This window comes from Cibotium barometz, chromosome 20, assembly GCF_041138505.1.
Source record: "Cibotium barometz isolate CiBa-2024 chromosome 20, ASM4113850v1, whole genome shotgun sequence".
NCBI lineage: Eukaryota > Viridiplantae > Streptophyta > Polypodiopsida > Cyatheales > Cibotiaceae > Cibotium > Cibotium barometz.
This window is the reverse complement of record NC_141065.1, coordinates 2,046,929-2,059,391: the sequence shown is the minus strand read 5'-3', so window position 1 is coordinate 2,059,391 and position 12,463 is coordinate 2,046,929. Positions and strand designations below refer to the sequence as shown.

Sequence of the window (12,463 nt, the reverse complement as noted above, 5' to 3'; positions counted from 1 at the left end):
AAGGGCATGATGCTAATTAAGGGAATCCACTATTTCCAAATCTGTCAAACGAAACAAGCTTTGAAACCATTGACAAGCATTCAATATGACCATTTCCTACACGAGAAAAACTCATGGTTATGGATTCCTTGGACTAAATGCTTATAGAATACCTTGTAGATTTTAAATTTTGCAGTGTCCAATCAGTTTTTATGTGAGAGGATACTGAACCACAGATGCCACGTGGGTAGATTCAACCCCAGTACCTCCTTTGAGAGAGGCAAGGGCGTTACTGCTGGGCCATAGCCCAGGAGACACCCTTCCAAGTATCCATCATATTTGCTCCATGGAAACAAAAATTCCCAGCGGTACTCTTTTCTTTGCAAGAATGGCTGTATTGATGTCTACAATTAAAATCAAGGGCATTAATTTTTGACATTGTAGACAGACTTTATTATCATCAAAGCTGTATAGTGTCACCGTACCTTAAGAGTTCTACTGGCATGTAATTACAATTTTGTTTCCTCAATCAGTGGAGCTGAGTAGCTTGCATCACTGGTCACTCGACATACACTTGCCCACTTAATGCTAACCCATCAATCATGAACTTTCTTGCCTGCCTCCTAGCTCAACCTTGCTCCACCATGGAAGCACTGAATTGGTGTCTTAAAAAAAATACACCTGCAAACAAACTGCTCATTCCCCCTCCTCACTATTCTAGCAGCTACATCCAATGTCTTTCCTTCAGTTGGCAGTCATCATACATGATAATGATGGGAGCTCCACTGTTGTATATGCCTGCAGTTCATCAGAAGCCAAAATTTCTGAAGCCCTCATTTATTTCTCTTCATAAATTTCCTTGGTATTCAGATAATGAATGTGCTTTTGTATTTAGCTATTAGGTAGACATGAATTAGCTTTTCCATGGTACAGAATGTAGTCTTGTGGAGGTGAATGGCTACATGGTCGGTGAGAACTAAAACCCCCAGGGTTTTTTCAGAAGACCATCGCAAATGAAAAGAAAAATCGAGTGCGTGCATCAAAAGCAGAACAATAATTCAACATAAACAGGCACCAAATGCAGACTCCCCAGGTACTCCACGTACACAGATGGTAGCACAGTTGGTGGAACCCAGAACCATTACAGTAAAACAAAACCCACTCCCATCTGTTCTGCCCAGTTGGAACAGAAGTGTAAGGGATCCCTGGTCCCACACGAGCCAGCTTGCAACAGCATGTAATGCAAATCAGGTGTAGACCATCTTGTAATCCAATTTTTAGAACCGTCACTTCCTTTCTCTAGTCCATGCTTCTAGTATCCCTCTCGCTGTCTTGAAACTCGTACAGCTGGCGAATATTTCCTGAAGCTGCAAAAAATGATACCACATATATCAAAAAACAGGATGTTTCTTTCTCTTTCTTCCCTCTTCTTTGGGGTTTTTCCCTCCTCTTTTGTGCGTGCGTATTGTTGTGGTGGTGGTGGTGGTGGTGGTAATGTGCTGTAGACATCTTGTATGCTTCGTTACACCATTCTAGAGATTTCTGATAGTCAACTCACCATAAAGCCACTCTCGAAAATGAACATGAATAGCTTGTGATAAATCTTGTCTCCTGCTTTCATCAATTGATACATTTTTCAGGGTCTGCCTTAAAGCATCCACAGCTTTGTTCTGTCCAAAAAAAGAGGGGGCTGGCATCAAAGCCTTTTCAACCGTATACTGAAACAAAAAGACAGCATGCAGAGAAAATTCAATGTCCATTAACAACATTGGAATACCACAGGGAATGACAAAGGCATTAAGAAAAAGGGATATGTTGCTAGGCACTTTGGGGAACTCTGGTTGAGTTAAGCCTGCCAGCCTGCGGTGCACAAAACCAAGATAATGCTAATCCATGTTTCCTTACTGGAGTGAGTGAAATGGCAAAGGACACCTGTTTCCAAATTCCTAGGATCAGTGGCGAAGAGACAATTTTACCTAGTAAGTGTTAGCAGAACACATCTTCCCTTTTCTCCTCACACCTTTCCAGAGAAATAAAGACAGCAAGGGCCTGCATGAAGCCATGGTCATGCATTCAGCGGAGCCCATGCTACCATTCCAATAGCTTTTCTTATCACCACCCCATGAAGGCTATCAACAACTGACACATCAGCCCATGTTGCCAAGTATACAGTTTGCATGGCTGTTTAAAAATAGCAATCTGCCATTCTTACAAGCTTTTCACGCCATGAACTTTTACCTGCTGTATAAAGTTAGTAATGCATCTAGGTGATTTGCTTCCTAAAATGCTTCCTCAAAGGTCCAGACTATTGTCCACTGAACTATAAAGCACAATCCCAAGCTGATCGGGTCTCCCTACCCTAAGCCTAGAATGTGCTCTCCCATTGGCGAAAAGGTGTGATCTTAGGAGACAATAAGAAACCTTAAAAATGAGTCACACTTAAACTTTGGATTTCAGAAATGCACCACCACTCCTAACAAAAACTACACATACAAAGAGAGAATGAATAAAGGAGAGTCACACGCACATCACAAAGATATTACCCTCTGCTGCTGAGCCACCAAGTAGACCTTCGGCGATGAACCCACATTTACACAATTGCAAAGGCAAGAAAAGGATGAATGAATCAAGGACACAGTTACACACATCACAAAGACAGAAATTACCCTCTGCTGCTGAGCTACCAAGTAAGCCTTTGGCAATGTGAATGGATTGGCTTTTGTCGAAGGCTGATGGTTGAGCTCAGAATCATTCCATTTTGGAATCTGCATGATAACCATGGTTTTAAGTGAAAACAATACTGATCAACTTTTTAAAGGCATGCTTACTAAAAGGAATATGGATATATGTATACACACCACAAAATTCATATACCGATCCGGTGGCAAAAGAGATGCGCCCTCTGCCTGAGCATCTGCAACACCCGCTGCGTGTGGAAGTGAATCGTGAGGGTCTACTACTCCAAGAGTTAAGAATTTGTCCCATCGATTTACTACTGGATCAATACCAACTTGGGCCAGATGTGCCTCCAATCTAGGATAAAAGGTATTATAAGGTGCTACCTGCTCAACGCCAGCAATAGAAAACCCATGTTACCTATTTTAAAAAAAACTTCACCAGTTCACTTCAGCCAAAAGTAATAAAGAACATTGGTCAAATTCCACCCATATAACCTGCACATCTTCAATTTCTCACAGCTTAGTGGCTCCACTAACAAATCTTGTCAGGAAGGACACGGCCAACGACCACAAGGAGGTCTGATTGGAGCTATTCATGAAGGGCCATGATCCTTTGAAGGGGTATCATAATGATTGGGAAGGACGGTTCAGACACATCAATACCACCCTAGACGAGGGATGGAGGCACAAATTCTGCAGATCCTCTTGTGGATATACATACATACATACGTGCATACATGCGAGCACACACACACACATATTAGGAGGTGCATGTGTGCCAGAGCATAAATTGACCAGATATGAAATATCATTAGCGAGCAAGCTGATTGCATTCTTGTAAGAAGGATTCTTTTTGTCCTCTAAGTAGCTGAGCAGGCCATATCTAGGAGCCCTTTCCATACTGGCAATATGGTCCCCAACAAACACTTTTCGGTGTTGGAAAGGCTTCATAGTGTTGAGGGGACCTTTACATTATGGGCTAGGGTTAGGGTCTAGAGCTTGATTGTATGTGAAGAGACCAAAGCTTCAACACTTTGTATCAATAACCCCGAATTAGGAATTAAGAAAAGAACCCTCTTTTGAGCTTCAGTTTGGCTTGAGCTATTGTTCATTTTGACATTGCAAGTGCAGATTCTTCTCTTGTTTCAGCTAGATTTATCTTTCCTAAATCTTGAAGTGAGCATCGTAATGTAGGAAAACTACAATTTGGTAATCTTCCCTTTTCCACCTCCGATATTCTCCCCTCGGCCCTCCTCCGACCTCATCTTGACCTTGCTCCACTTTCCCCTATCCAACCCCTCCCTCCCCCCAACCCACAAGAATTTCACCCTTCTCCAGCCTCCTCAACACCCCCTATTCCACTCTCTTCCACCCTCCTCAACTTCCCTTCTGCACTTCCAGCCTGAGTCCCCCAGCCACCATCGCGGCACGTAGACTCAGTCACACAAGGCCTAGCGTTGTCAATTCCTATCCATGACCACCAACAGATGCCCAGACTTACAGTTTTCCCCCATCGCCACAAAAGCAACTTCGCACATTGTCACCCCAAAACACCTCTGCTGCCACATGGCATCACCTGGAGCACCCTGCGCAGAACCCGCTCAGTGTTGCCTTCTCCGCCTCCCCCCTTCCTCAGTCATTCAGCCACTAATGCAGAACCCATACCCGCCCAAGCAAGGTCGAGCGCACTACCACTTCCGGCCCATGACCACCAACAAATACCTGTTTCAGCTGCTGCAGCCCCATCATTTGCCCGGCTTGCAGTCGTCTTCATCAGTCACTGCCCATTTTCGCTGAAGTAACTTGGCGCATCACTCCCCCCACAATGCCTCATACTGCCTGCTCCAGTGTCATTGAGTGCAATGCGGGGCTGCTGCCTAGAGCCGCTTGAAACAGCACCTTCTGTTTCTTACCCCTTCCATTTTGGTTTTGTCCCATATGCAGCCCATTGTGTGCAAAATCACCCCCAATCTCACCCATTTTCTTTCTTTTACAGCCATTTGTAGCCATGCTTCTTTATAACTCTTCCCTTCCCGCTGCTTGACTGAGTAGTAATTGTTTGATGATCCTTCATAATTTATGTTGTGTGCAAAATCACCCCCAATCTCACCCATTGTGTGCAGCCCATTGTGTGCAAAATCACCCCCAATCTCACCCATTTTCTTTCTTTTGCAGCAATTTGTAGCCATGCTTCTTTATAACTCTTCCCTTCCCGCTGCTTGACTGAGTAGTAATTGTTTGATGATCCTTCATAATTTATGTTTTTTTAATCACTGCACTATTTTCTAGTGGTTTCTAAAAGCTTTGTAAATATCATAGTTGCATTCCGTACTCGTACTCATCCGTTCGGTACTTTCAATATGTACCGCATACCAATACCATGCTTTCCGTACCCGTCCTTTAAAAAAAAAAACTTGTTGATGGATTGATTTTCACTTTGTATTCTATCTATGTGCCATCTTTACTTGATACCAACTTTTCAAACCCCTATTCATGTTTCTCGCACCCTTGTTCCTAGCCCTCAACTTCTCCCAATTGCCTTGTTCCCTCAATTTTCCTTTACAATGGACTCATAACACACAAGGATCTATTTATATTTCAGCTTGTACTCGGTCTTGACATTGATAGCTTCCTTATTTTCATACTTATTTGTGTGTATCATTGATGATTTCAAATTTACGCTAGTGTCTTTGATCTATTTGTGTGGCGTAGTGCATTTGTCATTTCATGTCTAAGAGTACAGTCAATTGATATCTACATGTCCATTTCATGTTAGTTGTGATTGATGAGTGGTTGATCGTTCATTCTTTATATTTGTTTTCAACCAAATTTGTTAACTAGGTTCTATACATTTTTAACTCTCTACATAACTAAAGTACGTATCCTCATGTGCATCATACCATAGTTGTACCATACACCTATCATCTCATACCGCACCTACATATACTTGACCACCTTGTAGGTGAATTATAAACTCGTTAAGTCATTTATAATATATATATTATTACTTGTAACTTATATATGCTAATTGGAAAGTGAACGTACTCAAAGCACTTATCCGGATGCTTTGCATTCTCGTACCGTACCGCACTATACCAATAGTACTCAACCACTATGGTAAATATTACTTTTTCGAAACCCCTTGGTTTTTATTCCAGAGGGACGAAACATTTCGAAACAAAACCCCAAAAAATTTGAAACCTTTCTTGTAAGTATGTGTGTGCACACATACACACGCATACACAAAAACCTAACCTTTGGTTCCTCCCTCTCGCCCCTTTTTTTTTAAGTAATTGTTTGTTCACGGGGCTCAAGAGTCAACATGAGGACCACTGACGTGGACCCTCTACATGCATGAGGTTTGTAGGCATAGAGAGTGACTCTTGAAAAGGCACAGCTACACACAGAGAGACGGCAACCAAACTCTCCTAGCTCCTTTCTTTCCAAGGATTTGTCAACATAGGTTGAGGGGCCACATGACACCAGCCTTCATGACATAGTCATTCAGAGCTCAAATTGAGGCCCGCCCTAGGGAACTTCTCTTGCAACATCTCGGAGACTTGGGGTATCCCGCCAAAGCTAGATACATGGAACCATATCTATGACCCAAAGGAGAGACCAGGCAGTATGCTAAGGCAAAATATTGAACGCAGGATTGTACTTTTACTCTTAGGCCTATCATTGTGGAGGCAACGACACCCATGCAGCTAATGTATTGCTGTCTTGTGGGGCTTTGATTTAGTTCTGAGATCACAGCTCTTGGGCCATTTGCAGGAGCTCCGTTTTCCACCTAGGCTGATGTGAGGCGTGATGGCATTGTATAAGTCTGTGTGACAGGCCGGGTTTTGGTACCATGAGGCTTGTCAAGTGAGATCAACAATGCTTCCGGGTCAAACAAGGTTGTCCACTCTCTCCTACATTATTTGGACAGTACATAAGATCTCAAATTTTATTGGCGGACTTGGGTACACAGGTCCACACCTAGCTCAATCAGTGGTGCTACCTAACGTCTTTTATGCAGACAGCATAGCTCTTATCTCAGATTCAGGAGAGGGGATGCAAAAAGGTCTTGATTGCACTTCAGATTTTTTTGTGATAAAGAGGGACCCAAGAGAGACTCTTGGTAAAACCGAGGTCATGCTGTTTTAGCACTTGCCATCTTGTTGCATCCAAACATTCCTTCGCGTGTAGCGGTGATGCAGTTGGGCTTACCTCTTCACATGTATATCTCGTGATTACCTTCACTGGCCCTTTTTTTCCTATGCAACCATCTGCCCAAGGCCTGTCTCGTGACAGGTTATATTTCCTAGTTGGCTCATTTAGAGAGACTGCTTTCAGGCTCATTTCCAGGAAGCAAGTACCATAACCTAGGTATTTGATACTTTTGGGAGATCTGCAATGATGTAAAGTGTGTATTTTTGACGGGGCAGACTTGGGAGAGGAGGATTGCGAGAGACTGGGTAGGGTTGATGTCAAGTCCTCACAGGAGCATGCCCATCGATTATCTGACATAGAACCTCTGTGGAACAAGATAGAGGACATACCAGAATGTCGAATACAACACGATGGCTGCGATAGATTGTGGCTAGCAAATCACCACCCAACTGTAGGTTCAGTACCTCTAACCACACCCGGGCTTGAGGTCCGATTTGCCACGAGCTTGCTAGTCACACCAATGACTCCAACCTAGCGTCCCATACCACCACACTATAGCCACCCGTCGACAGATCCATGGCCATGAGATCATGCACACTCTGTAGTAGCCCCAGGTTACCGCGTGGCTCCATGATCTCGTGTCTAATAAGCGACCCCAAGTTCCCTTATATAGTAATAACCCAACTACAAGTGGCATGCTTTTATTTATAAAGCTTTCATGCTATATTTATAAGCGTTAGCCATTATTAGCCCTAGGCTATTATTTACAAGCTCTTAGCCAATCTAGACCTCTTCTTGCTAACGCTCTTAGCCCATGAGTCAACCCTCTAGGTCCCCATGCCCTTGGCTAAGCCTTAACGCTAATTTTGGGTTAACCCTAACCCTAATCTTGGGTTAGTCCAAGTGTTCCCCACCCTAGCCCTAGGCCAGTCGGGACGTAACAGTTGAGAAGTTACATAATTTGAAGCAAAGCTTCCATGTTGCACTCCATACCAATAGAGTTTGGCGCAACGCCCAAGTAAATGCACTTCCAGACAGCGACATATCTTTACCACCTCTACAACCTGGACACCCATAGACTCCCCAAGATGGCAGTATGCCAGGTCACTCACTGGTTCCTTCATCATCTGCCACCTTTCCATCACAGCTTGATGTACCTCGTCTGCCTATTGCCCATCAAAATATTAACAGGCTCGTCCGCACCGACCTCCTCCACCTACACACTCATACTATATGGATTGTACCCTTGGAGCTCACCCCGAAGCAATTCTATTGGAACTGTTTCCTACATGTTAAGAGGATGGCTTCATTCAAAAACCATGGTAGCTTCACAGGCACATATCACATGCCATACGGATTTTGATTGGACAAATCCAAGTCTTAACACACTCCCTATGAGTAGACACATGTAGAGCTAAGGGTAGCACACATGAGGACCAAGAATGAGGAGCACTACATCTGCTGATGATTATAAGAAACTGGGAAGATAATATTGCTTCTTCAAAGTGTTTTCTTGGCCCACTCTCTAGGATCATTGACTTCCCAAACCAGTACTATCTATGTCTATACTTGATCGGGCTACGCCAACATAGAGATCTACTTCTCAGAAAGATCAGGAACCGAGCACGAGACACCTCACAACAACCGATCATTAGCTTCTCCCACCATACCAGGCACAGGTCGTGCGATACCCTGAATCCCGAGGACCCTCCTAGACAGTGCACATAGGCAAGATTGGGTGCACCAAAACTCCTAGGAATTACACTTAACAAAGCACTCCAGTTTCAACTCACCCAACATCTACAACCCACCAGATCCAGGCGGCCTTCCATGCGGCAGAAGCTCCGGCTTCAAGAGATCCTGAAGCGATAGTGATGCACACCACCTCCCCCTCCCCCCCCCCCCCAAAAAAAGGGCAGTGGACACAGAGAACCCATATGAGGTCATTAGCACAGCCCCAACAGTGTGACTCCCTCCCTCCATTAATAGGGGCCATGTTTTTTATTTCCCCTGAACCGTCCTCTGTAGTTCTCAAGAAATGCTCTCTATAGAAGGATGCTTTAGGGAGATCTGATGAGATCAACCAGGCCCAACTCGTGTGCAGCCAAATCAAATCTAGAGAAATGATCTGGTTGATCTCTTGCCGGGAGGCATCAAAAAGAGGGACTCCAAGCTGTAGTCAAAGCAGGGAAGCCAATCCACCTTGAGACCATTCAAGCCAAATTATCTAATCGTGCAAAAGTACGATGATCTGCTCCGGCCTTCCTACACAAACTGTCTCGAGGACTCATGTGCCAATCTTAGGAGGCAGTCTTTATGACTCGTCTAGTGTGACAATTTAGAAGAGGCCACTCAAGCTGCTCCAACATCCGCCAGTATCATCTCCTGTGGCACTGAAGGCTTACTCCTGATCACATGTGAGAACATCATCAACCGCTTGATCATCCAAAGAATAGGTACTATTGTGTTGGCCAACCGTGATCCTGTACCCCCCCCTCCACTTGTCAATGAACTCAGAGATCTCATCAACGTACAATCCAGATACGGTTGAAGAAAGAGCACAGCCATGTTTGATCCCAATTTTGTGGGTGATCTTAATAGGCCTTTTGGTGTTCATATCCATCCAATCACGAACTCATTTAATGTCATCACTCTCCATATCACCTTCAATGAAAAATGAAGTTCCTGCAGGCATCTCAAAGGCAATGCCCTTGGTACAGAAACAAAGCCTTACGAATGTCCACAAAACAACAATAGACTCCTTGCATGCCTGCTCTCACGTCTTTACTGATAGCCCTAAGAGTAACGATGTGGTCCAATGTCAAGTAGCTTCACCTAAAGCCTGACTGCCCATTGGCCCTATGCCTTCACCTCTTTGCCAAAGAACTGATCTCAGTCTCCAATACTCCCCCACATATATTGAATCTGATTCGCACTTCGCCATGAACACTTCTTCTGCTGAGGGGTAAGAGTCAAGATGATGAGAGGATCCATGCACAAATCCTTCCTATTGTTTTTTTCTGCGAGTCATAGAGGCACATGGCTTTGAAGTCATCTTCACACTAAGTATTTTAAGGCTGTGTGCCAGTGGAAGGCTTGGCAGTGGAAGAGGCAACCTATGGAAAAAACGTGTGCTGACTCATCCACATGAACCAGGCCTCCACATCCCATCTGACCACAGAGCACTATATGAGATGAGGCCTGAATAGGACTGCCACACCTCCAGATACTCAGACTTCTCCAGGCGTCCGGGTCATGCCTCTATGCAGATTCCCAGACATAACCTGCCGATATTATTGGTAGTCCTCTCTCATCTGTCTTTGTGTAGAAAACAACGTCTCTCCCTGTATGTCTCTGCCAAACTTCCAAGATCTGACAACAAAGTACCATTACAGTTCCAAGTAGGCATGTGCAGTGCATCCACAGTCTCATAAACCCGGTTACCCTATGCACGGCACTGCTCTGCAATGATAAACTTGTCTGGCCCTATAGACTGTCCACTTACCCTATTCCTGGGCCAGCCCAACCTCGACCATGCCAGCTTTCCACCAATGCCCCAACATAATCTTCCATTTGACTACAGAAGTGGTTATTCTATTTCAAGAATAACCAGAAAAACAAACTCAAAAGTACCTTTAACGTAAATGCACATGCACATACCACATGCAAAGCAATAGAAAAATCCATATTAGATACCACATGCACAACACATCCAAAAATATCAAATCATATATTGTTACCCTGCAGAGAATGCCAAATTGGAAGTACCTGTAAACTGTGGTTTTCACCAAGTACGAGTGGTTTTTGCTTCACAGCCAAGTAAAACAAGCACTCCCGGCAATTTGTGATGCATATGCGTACAGTTGAAACAATCAACTGCACCCTTTCACAATGTTCGATTCGTACCACCTGTCAACGCAAAGCTTAAGAAATCAATGAACTAAACAACAACCCAAAAGAATATGTGACCAAACTGAAAACTTGTAAATTAATAACTTTTAGAAACGTCTGCAATGTTTCTGTGTAAGTGGGAGAAATTAGTACATGTACAGCAGTAAGTAAGTGAAAATAACTTTGAGAGAGCACTCATGTTCTACATCAGATTGTGATATTGGCACAAATAACAACATAGAAAACATCACGGACATAAAGGCATGTTTGATGTCCAAGCGTATAAGTGTTACATCACCCCTATTTATGGAATTCCCTACCGGCAGGCACATAAATAGAGTCTAGAGAGCTAGACCAATGGATGAGGTGGTCCAATTAATTGAAAGAATTGGCCACCTCATCCACTGGACTAACCCTCTAGGCTCCCTCCTTATGTTCCTGCTTGTGGGGGAATCCCATAAATACAGGTGATGTAACAAGAGGAAGCAAAAGATTTTCACATCCACAATTGGTGACATTAACTTGGTCCATGTAGAAGACCACATAGAAGAAGATATATTAGCATCAGGGCTTTTTTTTTTCCGAGGAAAAAGATCCTTCAATTAGTTAAAGAAAAAACAGCCACAAAGGGCTAGATGCAACCACAAAGGGCTAAATATAAACTCCCCTCATTTAAGGGTGGGTATCAAACGAACATGAGGGGAAGAGACGCTTCTCCTCCCGCTGGCCACTCTATAAGGAGAAGGCTATCTCATACGGCCCCCCAGAGGAGGGGGGGGGGGGGGGGGGGCGGGAACAACCACACAAGTGGTCTGTAGTGCCAAATGGGGTCACCGCCTCTATCTGTGAGGACTCCGAGGCGAACTGCCTGTGGGCGATCCAATCTCCAAGAGACCTGGGGCTGGCCCCATGCTCAAGGCGCCCCAAGAAACATGCGGTAGGGTCCCTAGCATGTGGCCACTGGGTAAACAAATCAGGGGGTTCAAGACCAAAGGCTGTCGAAGCCGCTCCTCTGAGGCAACTGGAGTTATCTGTCTAAGGGCAAGCCTAAGGTTCTCCCAAGCACGAAGTAACCTCGCTGCAAATCTGTCCTCAAAAGCCAGGCTAAAACCACAGGCTCGCATATCTGTGAAGATCCATCTCGTACTTTGCGGCCAAGGGCCCCCAAGACTCCGAGTGCAAGCTGAGATACGGGCCAATAGGAAAAAATCCTTCCAGGGCTCATCACTGGGATGGAGGCCTAGGCCCATGAGGCCTAGGCCCTAGCCTCCCTCTGCGAGGTGGCTCAATAATCACTCTCCATGCCACCTTGGCCCTGGCTGGCATACCATCACTTCTGGCCCATAAGAAGTTCCGGATCAATCACTGTACTTGGCCAATACATGCCCAAGAAAAGGCCCAGCACATACCACATCGTGGAAATAAGTACCTAGTTCGCCACCACCACCTTGCATGCTAGGGAGAGCCACGTCGGGCTCCAATATAGAAGCTTCTTCTGAATACTCACAAGAAGCGGGGTGAGTTGCTCCTCGGGAGAGACATCCATGCCAACCTGGCTGTAACGCGACGCGGACGCGGACGCGTGTATTGGAATCGTATAAATGTGAACAAGATTCTGAGCACTTAACACTTGAGCATTACAACCACAAAGCTGAAAATGACAGTACACCACATAAAGGGGCCGATGATAGGCTGACCCCCCTCCCCTTTAGGTTATATTACCAAAAGAGTCTGCAAAGTACAAGATTACGGGTACCTGG

At 44.7% G+C, this 12,463-nt stretch overlaps 1 protein-coding gene across 2 annotated transcripts in view; it reads right to left on the bottom strand.

Moving 5' to 3' along the window:
* Positions 1 to 408: 408 nt before the first annotated feature.
* The window catches only part of LOC147627444 (uncharacterized), a 69,225-nt gene continuing 57,170 nt past the window's right edge, over positions 409 to 12,463 (bottom strand). Inside the window, exons 5-10 of one of the 2 annotated variants that reach the window (XR_015268236.1) lie at positions 10,581 to 10,721; positions 2,838 to 3,041; positions 2,646 to 2,744; positions 1,956 to 2,028; positions 1,538 to 1,649; positions 409 to 1,346 (exon numbers count right to left, since the gene is read on the bottom strand). Coding sequence is in view for 1 of the 2 variants with exons in the window: in XM_086814333.1 (XP_086670459.1) it covers positions 1,279 to 1,346; positions 1,538 to 1,649; positions 2,646 to 2,744; positions 2,838 to 3,041; positions 10,581 to 10,721 (624 nt within the window). In the remaining variant the exon portion in view is untranslated. The remainder of the gene's footprint in view (positions 1,347 to 1,537; positions 1,650 to 1,955; positions 2,029 to 2,645; positions 2,745 to 2,837; positions 3,042 to 10,580; positions 10,722 to 12,463) is intronic. The other variant, XM_086814333.1, reaches the window with a different exon arrangement.